This window comes from Cloeon dipterum, chromosome 2 (assembly GCF_949628265.1).
Source record: "Cloeon dipterum chromosome 2, ieCloDipt1.1, whole genome shotgun sequence".
NCBI classification, from domain to species: domain Eukaryota; kingdom Metazoa; phylum Arthropoda; class Insecta; order Ephemeroptera; family Baetidae; genus Cloeon; species Cloeon dipterum.
This window is the reverse complement of record NC_088787.1, coordinates 29,805,526-29,816,997: the sequence shown is the minus strand read 5'-3', so window position 1 is coordinate 29,816,997 and position 11,472 is coordinate 29,805,526. Positions and strand designations below refer to the sequence as shown.

The 11,472-nt window shown below is 40.9% G+C and overlaps 2 protein-coding genes across 2 annotated transcripts; both read right to left on the bottom strand.

Moving 5' to 3' along the window:
- Positions 1-1,142: 1,142 nt before the first annotated feature.
- LOC135937554 (uncharacterized) lies at positions 1,143-7,458 on the bottom strand. The gene is made up of 10 exons (XM_065480709.1): positions 7,372-7,458; positions 6,854-6,934; positions 6,709-6,795; positions 6,448-6,648; positions 5,445-5,599; positions 5,148-5,248; positions 3,230-3,434; positions 2,692-2,881; positions 2,331-2,582; positions 1,143-1,393 (listed from the first exon to the last, which is right to left on the bottom strand). The coding sequence occupies exons 1-10, from the start codon at positions 7,456-7,458 to the stop codon at positions 1,316-1,318; spliced, it is 1,437 nt and encodes a 478-aa protein (XP_065336781.1). The 3' UTR covers positions 1,143-1,315.
- LOC135936118 (nucleolin-like) lies at positions 6,708-11,446 on the bottom strand. Its single transcript, XM_065478816.1, has 7 exons — positions 11,220-11,446; positions 10,253-10,612; positions 9,417-9,569; positions 9,170-9,357; positions 7,372-8,537; positions 6,854-6,934; positions 6,708-6,795 (listed from the first exon to the last, which is right to left on the bottom strand). The coding sequence occupies exons 1-5, from the start codon at positions 11,232-11,234 to the stop codon at positions 8,201-8,203; spliced, it is 1,053 nt and encodes a 350-aa protein (XP_065334888.1). The 5' UTR covers positions 11,235-11,446; the 3' UTR covers positions 6,708-6,795; positions 6,854-6,934; positions 7,372-8,200.
- Positions 11,447-11,472: the final 26 nt, after the last annotated feature.

Here is an 11,472-nt window from a genome sequence, read left to right as displayed (position 1 = left end):
GAGTATTGGGCTCGGAAAAGAACTCTAATGGCAGCAGCAGGAGTTCCACCCCAGCAGAGAAGTCCGTGGCCGTTGGTGCCTGTTGCTTCGCCATCCTTTGGCTTCCAGCCTCTCTTTTTGCCACCGCAGATGTAACAAATTTTAAGTTTCTTCGCCTATGGATTCTGTATCTATGTATGTATGAAAGGTGTGTGAGATAACAGCCATGTATTTATTTGTAGGAAATGCTGACAAATCTGAATAAATAAAGTATAAAAATAAAATTTGTTAACTTAATATGCTACCTAAAATCAAGTGACAGGTCAATATGGCCTGAGGAAGGTAGGTCAAAATTTGACAGACAAGGGTGTTTTTCGAATTTGTGTCCTGGACCAGAAATATGAGCGGTGAAATTCGTTAAAAATTTTAAATTTTCGAAAATTGGGCAGTAAAAAATTTGTTAAAATTCGAAAAATGATCCGATTTTTGGAACACTGAACACGGGCGAGTGCACCTGACCAAGGAGCGTCATTGATGACAGAATCGGTGCCGTCCGGCCCATAGGGCTCCATCCGGCCACCGAAAACCACAGTTGGCAGGTGTCACAAATTGCATTTTTCGATTTTAATAATTAATAACTCAGCTCCTGTGAGTTGTAAAGTAAAACATCTAAGTTCATCAGACTCGCTGTAAAATTTTGCATCTTTTAGGCCTAATTTCCACCGCCGCAGCCAACGCCCCCAAAATCTGCGTTATAAATATATCTGAAAGTTTTTGGGATTTTTTTTTTAAATTTACCAAAGGGCCGGATTCGGTTTCTGACTTGAAAATTCGCCTCCCATCGACAAAATGTGTCAATTGCTCGGGGTTTCCGTCCCAATTCGCAACTATTCCAATTTTTTACAAGGGAAGATAGGGAACGGGTTCTAAATCATTAGCAAAATTTGAAATTTAACTGCTCCTCTCGGTCCTTGAATTGATTATTGCAAATTACTTCATGTCACAAACAATAAATGTTATTAATTATTGGCCTCTGTTAAAAGCTCAAGGAATTCGATTGACAGTCTTTAAAGTAGCTTTCGAGATTAACGTAGATCAAAAGATTATAATCTAATTAATTAAGATATTAAAAAAATTGTTCCTGGATTATGTCATTTATAATTTAGTCATTATTTTCGTTACAACTGGGATGAAGAAGCATTTATTTGTTGATATACACTTGCCCAAGGGCGAGACACTGATTGTTCTGAAAATAATGTCATTTCCTCGGGCCCCATCATCTTGTGCGCGGCACTCGCATCACATTCGCACAAATCGCATAGCGTGTGCGTCTCATTCATTTTCTTGCTGATGCTGCTGAGAGGTCGCGTCTGATGGAAATCGAGACGAGCTCGCCGTCGCACGTGGTGAGAACCTAAAGAGCAAATACATATACTCTTTATTGATCTGCTGCTGCTGCTGTTCTTTGGAGGGAGAAGAAGCACAAGATGCGGATTTATTAGAAGCACAAGCTAAACAAACGAAAACAAGAGCGTGTCAGCGACACTCGGCGCACGCGAAATTTCTCATATATCGTTGCTCGATATTACTCGCGCTCTCCCTCGTTTCATCTTTAAATGCCGCATCGCATACATTCCGCTCAGAGCTCGTTACCCGCGGAAGGAAACGGGCACAAATAAAAAGCAGTTGTGGACTGATCGACCGTTCCAGGCAAAGATTTTATCGTGCTCAAAATTCGTCTCGAGATGTGAACCGTGATAACAAAAGGAAAACTTTTTTCATGTGATTTCTTACTGTTTTCTGCTGCGTGAAGAGATCGTGAAAAAATCGGAAGCGGAATGGAGAAAAAGTGTCGCAGGCGCTACTGCGAGAAAAATAGAGAGCAGCTTATCTCATTTTTTACGCTCGCAATCCCCTGACTCTGCCTCTAGCTGACGTCCATCAGCTCGAAATACACTGCTTTTTGACCGAAAGTGCGATCAAAGGGAAAAATCAATGTTCCGCGCAAGACGATGGAATCGCGCGCTACAATGGCCGCAAGATAAACACAATTGTATATTTCTTACATTGGCGGGAAAGACTTTCCCTCTGCTGGAAACGCACCTGCTTTGAAGAATACAAAAGCTCAAGAACATAGCAAACAAGGGGGAAATTGGATCGAAGAATGACATCAAACTCTCGAAATAGCTGATATCGCTGTAACTGGACCTGCCTTTGATGCTCTTGATGGGATTTTAAATTTATACAATTAGACCTTGAAACCTCAAGCATGTTTTCGTAAATGAAATAAATACAAACACACTTTCTCGTAATTTGAAACTAAAGGAAAGTATTTTCATGACGGTCCTCACCACATTGTCAGTAGAAATGGATGCCGTCACTTGATCGACTTTGCTGTGGAGTTGACAGGAGGCCAGGTGGGTGGCTGTCTGCTCACCGGTTACCGTTGGAGGACTCCAAAGAGATAGACGTGTTCGGTCGGCGTGCAAAAGAAGAAGACCGCTGCTGGCCCAAGAGAGGATGGCTGCGTGAGCTGCCAGTCGCCAGAGAGGCCGAGAGTGCTTTGCATCGAAAACAGAGACGTCTCCAAATCCGTCCAATACCTGCAGAGGAAATTGGAAACTTGATATTTAATGGCTCGTTTTTCACCAGACCAAATTGCTTTTTCCATTTTGAGCCATTTGCCGGAAGGGTGGCTGCGTTTAAACTTACAGCGAATGTATTTTTCAATCGAGGATTGATCGCCAACATAGTCTCTCCTAAAATTGGACCTCTCGTTGGTGGGTACTTTTTTATTCTTCCAACAGATGACAGCGGGGAAAAGGCAACGACCAGGGCCGTGTCGAAAGCTACAAGTAGTCTTTCAGCTGATGAAACCACATCAGTCACTTCGGCTGACTCGCTACAAGATAAATTTTAAACAAATTAAATTTCAATAATAACAAAAAATAATGAGTTTTAAATAATAAATAGCACCAGTAAAACCAAGGACAATTTTTTTAACTCGAATGCCTGATCCAAATCACTGTTTAGTAATTGATCCCAAACCTACCGTGAAATGAAAAAATTATAAAAAAGGAATGTTATGAGCACAACACAGACATGAGATGCAAAAATCTGACTAAAAAGCATTCCCATCTAAGTTAAGAGAAGCAATTTAAATTTTTCGATTAAGCATTGCTTGCGCCAGAAACATTAACATATAAATATACTGTTAAAATATTTTAATGCGGATAAAGGAATAACTAACCCGTCCGCCAGTTCAGCGCGCAAATTTCTCTGGGCTCCACGCACGAGGTGACATCCGCGTTCAACACTGTCAGGGTGGCCTCCAGACGCCCATACCACCGACCATACGGCCATTTCACCCTCTTGATCCACGCTGGCCACCTGCTCACCTCCGGCCACGCTGCACAGACCGCGCACCGCAAACACATGAGAGCTCTTGAGCAAGGCTGCAGTAGAAATTCGCAAATTTAAACTTCGTCAAATATTTTATTTATCATATTAACACCATTTTTAGAGGTCGAACAAAAGTTTGTCAGCAAAAGTTTAACATATCGAAGCTGGCCACGCACAACCTCTTTGTGGTGGTGCGCCAAAAGTGCCTCTAGTCTCTTGAAAAAATGAATCATTCATCAAATTTGATATTTAAAGGGCGGCCGTTAAATAATTTAGCTTTTTTCACTACCGCATGCTTCTGCTTCCATTGCAAACATGTCTGTAGAAGGTAAACAAGTGCTATACCGTGTGTACTTTATGAAATGAATAATCTGCTTCAATTTCCGCTTTAATATCGACCCTTTCATGGACATTTTAATGAAAATTTGTTTGTTTTTTAACAGAAAAAAATGGGAGAAGAGAGAAAAGAACGCGCACCAGTTTCCCCTGCTTAAATAAGGAAAAATTGTGCACGATACTCAAAAATGGGTGTGACGTCAAGCCGTTTTGTTCCCTGATTTATGTAAAATGATAACAGCAGGGAAGAATAGGCATGACGTCACATCGATCGTTGCAGCGCGCGAACATGGTTTGCTATCCTCCTTCATCATTTGATAAGCCAATTTGCACTTTTCTGCACATTTGCGTAGTTAGTATAAACTCTCTCTTAATTAAAGAAGTTTTTAACATCGTTGAGAAATCTAGAAAAAATGCTTCAGGAAAAATACCCCTCTAATTTCATCTGTAACAAGTTTGCCTGGCCTATATTAATTATGCTATTTTAGCTCCCATCAAATGTTAAAAAAGTACTAATTTATACTCTATTTACACCTTTCGTTAAAGGGGGCTTTTTTAACTGCGTCAATAATTGCATCTGCATAATAAACGGGTAAAATATATCAAAGCAAAATATTTCTATGTAGAGTGTGCCGTGCGGTGACGGTGAGCCTGGTCAACTCCAAAGAGGTGTCCGTTGTTTGAACTTTTCGCGATTTTTATACGGCTAAACAGGATACGGTGGACTGATCAAAAAATTAATGCAAACACAAACACACACGCGCTTTAAAATGAAAATAAAACGACGTGCCTGGGCCTCGTTAGCGCTGCAGCCGTTCCAAAAGGGAGACGAGCTTCCATTTGCACACGCGGCAGTGGCCAACTTTTAACGAGCATAACGAAAAATATGCGCATCGTGATTAAACTGAGCAGGGTGCTGGCGGAATGAAAGAGCTGAGCAGCCATAAAAAGAACGAGCAAGAAAGGCGGGCCTGACAGAAGGAATGCGGTCCAGATGAAAAGGGCTCTTTTATCTAAATACGGCAGTTGAGGCGAATGGAGACGTGCGTGCGTTTTCTGAATTCGCGCCGTTTAAGTGCCGCTCATTTCCGTTCTTATCGCGATGTGCGTGTGTAAAATGACCGCATTTAGATCTTTCTGCTCCTTACATTGTGCGGAAAAGCTAAAAAAGGTGATAGCGAAGCACAACTTTGTTTCGGATGCATTAACCGCAGAAAACCTAGCTGGTCTTTATCTGTGATGCGTGATTAATTATCTTCGATTCAACAAATCCCTTTTTATTCCACAGTGGACATGTTGATCTCAAACGTGAGGGACAAAACCTCTAGCAAGAATGACAGATTTTCGTGGGATTTGTTGATATTTGAACAACGTTGCGACCCTCTCTGTGGTTGCTGATTGATTGAACGAAGCTCTTTACGTGTGATTACCTGTGGTGAATGCGGATGAGCGCACAACAAGTGTCTGCGAGCCGAGCAGCATCGTCGAGTGATTGGATGCTGGCTCTTGTAAATCCCACAAGCAAACTGTGCTGCATATTAAAAATTAAAAATGAATAATATTAAAGTATATTGCTTTTCAGAAAAAAATTTTTAGAAACAGGGAGACAGCAAGACATTGTGGATGAAATATCACTCCAGCGAGAATGTTTATGAAAAAATGTATATTAAAGCACATCAACGAACATGAAGACGACGGCATACTAAAAAAAAGGCGAAGAGACTTACCCATCTTGTGTTCCAGCAAGCACAAGGGATGGTGCTGTGGATGGTACACATATACACGTTACCCGTCCTCTGCATCCAAGCACGTAAAAGGGGTGTTCGGTATCCGCAAGGATCGTCCAGACGAACAACAGCTCCCCCGCTGATTCGTCGCCCTCCTAAAACACATCAAAGTAGTTCTAAAATTGAAATTATTTCAAATCAATATGAAATTGTAGTACTTGGAAAAACAACTTGCATATGGCATATCACCGCAGCTTTTGTTTCAATCAAATTTTGAGAATTCCATCAATTTGTAGTTAATAAACCAATTATACAGCTGGCTCTACTCTATGATGATCAACAAAAAGAAAATTTGAAGAGAAAAGATTCCTAAAATGTATTTATGTTTCAAACCTTCGAGGCAGTAATTTTAACAGAAAAGTCCGTGAAAACAGAGGATTTTGATTCACCGACTGTTAAAAACGATTGACTATATACTCATTGCTGAGTACAATTGAAAAGAGACGAGCACCAACTATTCACTAGTCCGAATATCAATTCATTTTATTAAAAAAAATTCAAGAGGGTGCTTTTTGCTCACCATGCAACAAAATTCGCAGAGAAAAACATTTTGATACAAATATATAAAGTTTTGTTGTTCCTCAGAGAAGACTTATATCTGCTTTAGAAGATTATTTTTTTGGCAAAATGCCATGAAAAAACTTTTCTTATTTGTGGAGTAGTGTTTGAAACATGAAAAATGACACACATGCATGAAAGTAACTAAATGAATTTTAAAAAATGGCTCCCTCCCTTTTGATCAATGATTTCTTGCAAAACCTTGACGTTGGACTGGTGTATATAAGACACTTTTGGATATCATATATTTCTTGGGCAGCCAGTTTTGTCGCACAATCATCTTCCCTCGACACATAAACCGAAACGTCAGCAAGAGTTGCGAACAGTAAACACCAATCTTGCGAAGTGGAGCAATACAAAATGCGAACCACATCTGCAGACGCACCTGCCACGCGTGCACGGAAATGAGCCTCGCTGGCTCAGCAAAGTGCAGCATTTTGGGCGGGCGGCTGTTGATTGCGCCGCTCCTCGCTGCGAACTTGATGCCCTCTTTGGCCAAGTTTCTGACCTCACCGCCGAGCCCAACGTTTTCCACTGCTCGCTCAAAGAAGTGAGACTTCTCCCTCAGTAACTCCGACAGCTCGACCTGCCAAATTATTCAGTTCGCGGTAAGTTTCTCAGAGTGCGAGTCGTGCAAATTGATTGCCTTGTCAGACGCGCGTTTCAGCGCGGCGGCCACCTTTTCCGACAGTTCCACCTGCTGCTCGGCCGCTGAGCTACTTCCGCCGCCGACCTGTTCGTTCGATAGCCCAATTAATTTCCCACTCGCGCTGCTCGTCTAAATTACAAACCTCTTCGTCGTTCTGCATGGCCGGGTGCTGAGTCCACTTTTCCTCGCTAGAGCTCTTCGTTTCTTCGGAAGCGCTCTTTGCCTGCAGGTTTTGATCAAATTACTTGGGCTCTGATAAATATATCGGTCGCCAATCCGATTCCAAATTTATTGCGCAGAAAATTGGATGCATATTTGGACCAATCGCGATCAAATTGTCCACTTCGCTTGACAGCAGTGACATTCGTGGCTGCGAATGTCATTCTTCGGTCGCATGTTTGCTAAGAGGGAGACCGCGATCGAAACCCTCCATATATTATGTCCACGCCAAATCGTTCCAAACATCATTAATTAATATTTATCTTAATCTATTTGATATGTTTGCAAACCAGGAAGTGAATAAAATTGTTATTATATAATTAATTACTAATGGGTCACATTAATTAACATCAAATTTTCACGCAGCCGACAATTTGCATTTTGAGCTATACTCTAATGAAGGGTATAGATATTATTTAAGAGATTTATATTTTTACTTACATTGTTTTGTTTTGTAGTTGCCAAAGTTGTGGGTGATATGTCAACTGCTCCACAGCTTACGACGTCTAGTCGCATCATCTTGAGCATTTTGATTTGTTGTGTTGCTAATGTGTGAATCGGTGCCTGTGCGAGAAATTCGACCTTTCATATTTACAGTGATTTTTTACCGTACGTAAAAAGCATTCAATGCAACGTTTTACATGAAAACAGGCGCGCTTTTTTAAAAGCATTTCTGATTAAAAGTTTTTCACTCCACCGTTCTTTTCATTTAAATACAGTCACGTTGCCTGTTGTTTGCTTGACAACATTTCGAATGAATAAATGGCAAAAAAATTAATTTAATCGTGCGCTTTCAATCTACATAATTTCAATTAATCTGCTCAAGAGCGCCTGCTATCGAGAGTTGAATGCAACCGGCACAACCTCGATGTCAAGCGTGTTGCATTCAAACTCACAATTATTATTGAGAGAGATTTAATGTTTAAATTCTAAATCCTGCACATAAAGGGGACGGAAGCAGTTGCTCTTGGTTATAGCTTGGATTCTCTTCCCGAGAAATTTATGAACTTAAAAAGAGAAAAAACTAAGGCAAGAGACAGAAATTAGATTAATAAAAGGCATGATTGTTCCCCCCTCTATCTATCTATCTATCTATCTAAACCCAAATGACCATTTAAAGGAATATTATGTCTTGATCTCGTTGAAAATGAATAAAATTGAAAACTGCATTGATCGAAATGCAAATTAAACATTTAAATGCTAATATATGGAAACCTAATTGGACCGTATATCAAGAGACAGGCTTAACTTGCTTGGAGGCAAATCAGTTTCAAATTCGGGACTGTGTAAAAAGCAAAAGCGTGTTGTCGTGCGATCTAAATTGGTAACGAAAGCTCGCCTGGTTATCCCTGTCCTCGGGCAGCGGAGCAGCACTGACGGCCGCCTGCTGCCCACTTTGCCCGGCATTATTATTTTCCTTTAGCTGCTGCTTCTGCTCTTGTTGCTGCTGGGGAAACGATTTGGAAAGTGCAGCCTTTTTGGCAATTGTTGCCTTTTCCCCTATGACGGGTGCGATCGCTTTCATTTCCGACGCCACGCCGTTCTCCTCTTCACCGGATCCCCGGGGCCGTGTTTCCTCGACTGGCGACTCGCCGCGGCTCTCCCGCCTGTGAATATTTTTTCAACCGTGAGTTAGCGGAAAGGTTCCATTAATATTAATAGCGACTGCGCCACCTCCAAAACTTTGTGCAAAAAATGAATGGAACAGGGATTGGAATATTTGCAAAAATTACGGCGTGAAATTTATAGAGCAAAAGGCAACTTCCGTGAGGCTAAATTATTATTTCCCACAGTATCGAAACTACTTGGATAGATTGAGAGAAATATTACCAAATTTAAAATTATTTCAAGCAGATGAAACTACCAAAATGGCTAAAAAACGAATCTTTCATTTGGGACTTATTTATGTAAATAAAAATTAGTATGAATTTTGTCTCATAATTTTATTTTGACTTTATAATGAGACCTTTTTGCTGCCATATATTCAGCAAGTTGTAAATTAAAAAACTTATTTGGTTCTGTCACAAGCAGCAAAATTTCAACTTTTTCGCTTCCATGCTTTCTAGATGTGTATTGGGAATTTTCCGCTCTCAAGTACGGATAGGGATTAAAATGGAAAACATTTTTATGGGAAATCAAGTATATGAAAATTAAATATCGTCAAAGGAAGTTGCTCATAAAAAGTGGATTTATACGTAATGAGTTTTCCGAGAAAACGCTCCATATATTTCATTTAAACCTTGCGACTTTGGTGCGCTTCTGATCATTACTCCTTGACAGCGCGGAAATAGGTTTGGCCGGCGGCTCGGGCAGGCTGACCATCTCTCTGGGCTTGTGCTCGCTTTGCTGCGGCTGCTGCTCGTCGTGCGTGGAGGACGCCCCGCTTGTCTCATCCTCCTCGTCCTCTTCGAAGTCCGACTCGTAATCCTGTCCATTAACTCCAATCATGGCACACACGCTCTGCCGCCTTTAATTCACAAGCAAACCTCAAAAGTTTCGTCTTCATAATCATCCTTCTCGTCCTTGGGCTCTTTTATTCGCAAGGATTTTGGGCTCGCCTGCTCCTGCTCTCTCGGGCTAATCGTCCTCGTCCGCATTCTCTCACGCACCAGAGGCTTCGCTCGGGATAAGCTGCGGCTCTAAGGCAAGGACGCTATTTTATTTTCCTATAGATTAATGCGCAGACCGCTAAACAAGGCGGCAAAAAATGCGCTTGTCGTCGCATATACTTTGCCTGTGCAAACATTCTTCCGAGCTTTTAGCATAAAAAGGAGAGATTTGCGCCACTTTTCTAGGCCGTGGAAATAATTTAGCAAAAAGGCAGTGAAAGCGTTCAGCAAGTTGTTTCCTTGTGACATGAAAATGGAGATGAAAAATCCGCCAGCGCTTTTCTAGTCTGGAGTAATACGACTTGTTCCTTATTTCTATATGAGATGTGTGAGGGAATGCTTCTAACGAGACAATCTGAACACGACATCAACATCATAAATTCATCGGTAGCGGAAAAATTGAGCTTAGCTCAAAAACGAAAGTCAAATTTCCTTATTGCTAAAAGGGCAACAATTAATTCGAGATTAAAATTTGAGTCCACAAGGACGAATGGAAATATCGTTGATAATTTAAAATGATAACAAGGGGGGTTTTCAACTTCAATAAGGGCCAACAAAAGTTCACCTTTAATGTAACGATTTTAAACACTTGGACAGATTAAAGAAGGCAAATTTTCTGTCACCTGTTCTTCTTCATATTTTATAAAATGCTTTAATTATATCGAGTTCAGAAAAGTGCATGTATTAATGTTTCGATTTGCCCTCGCTTTTACCTCGTGCTTTGCCTTTTTATCGTCCAACTCCTTTTCTCTTCTGCTGACCGTCTTCGTCCTGGTCCCCTTGCTACCTTCCTTGAGGCCACCTTGCGAAGCCATCAGGTTCTTGGGCGAGGCAACGGCCTGTCCAACCTTGACCTTGCTGCTGAGCCCTTTGGCCGCAGGCCGCGTCGCTGTATCCTTTGGAAATTTAGACAGCACAGGCTCTTTCCTTGGTGCTCCGCCAACGTCAGTTTGCTTCCTGCTGGCCCGGGGCTTGGCCGCCTGCTCTTGAGCTTTGCTGCTTGTTCCTTTGACCCGCTCCACAGACTCGACTCTTTTGGAATCTCCTGTCCTTTTCACACGAGTGGCCGCTACCTAGATATATTCAACAAAATTATATATTCTTCTCAAAGAGAGATAAGAGCATCTCATATATTGATTCTAAAATTATGGTAGTTAAAAATCAGGAAAACTTTTTGAACACTGATCACAAAAGCCTACTGTAAAGAATTCAATAGTAAAAAATTTATGTTGCATGGGCGTTTGCTCTCATTGTTAGGCAGTGTCAAGGCAACGCGTTTCTATCAAAGACCTCTCGGTGCGCCCAGTGCGGGGAGGCGAAAAGACAACCCTATTGGGTCCAAGCTCCTCAGCGGCCACTCGGACCCCATGTTATCTGCTCTGGGCGGTGTTATTGGGACTTGGTGAGCTCACAGCCCACTGGAAGGGCTGAGCAGAGGTTAAAAAATTATTCTAAATAGACAGTTTTTCACATTAAGGAGATAAAACTATAAAATATGCAAATTGTCATTAAAACTAATTATTATTCATTTTTAATTACTGTAAAAAACGGATTTTTGATAATTTTCAAATTATCTTAATCAAAAATTTTAATGAGGCTTATGTCATTTATTCGTAAATGTGAGAAAAATAATACATTTCTAAATAATTTCGTAAAAGATAATCAAAATAATTAATTTACCTTCTTGTCGGCCATTGCTAAAATCTTCTTATAATTTCTCCACGTCTCTTATATACTAGTTTCGTTCTTTTTACTGTTCTGAACGCCTAATTCAAGTCATGTATGCAAATTTCCGGAAATTGATAATATCAGCAAGTAGTGCATTTTTAGACACAAACCCAAAATGAGAAAGAATTTATCTTGAAATTTTCGCGCCTTATTAGGTTAGTTATCTATTTCCTCACTGGGGGCGCCATATGCCACGCAGTTCTCA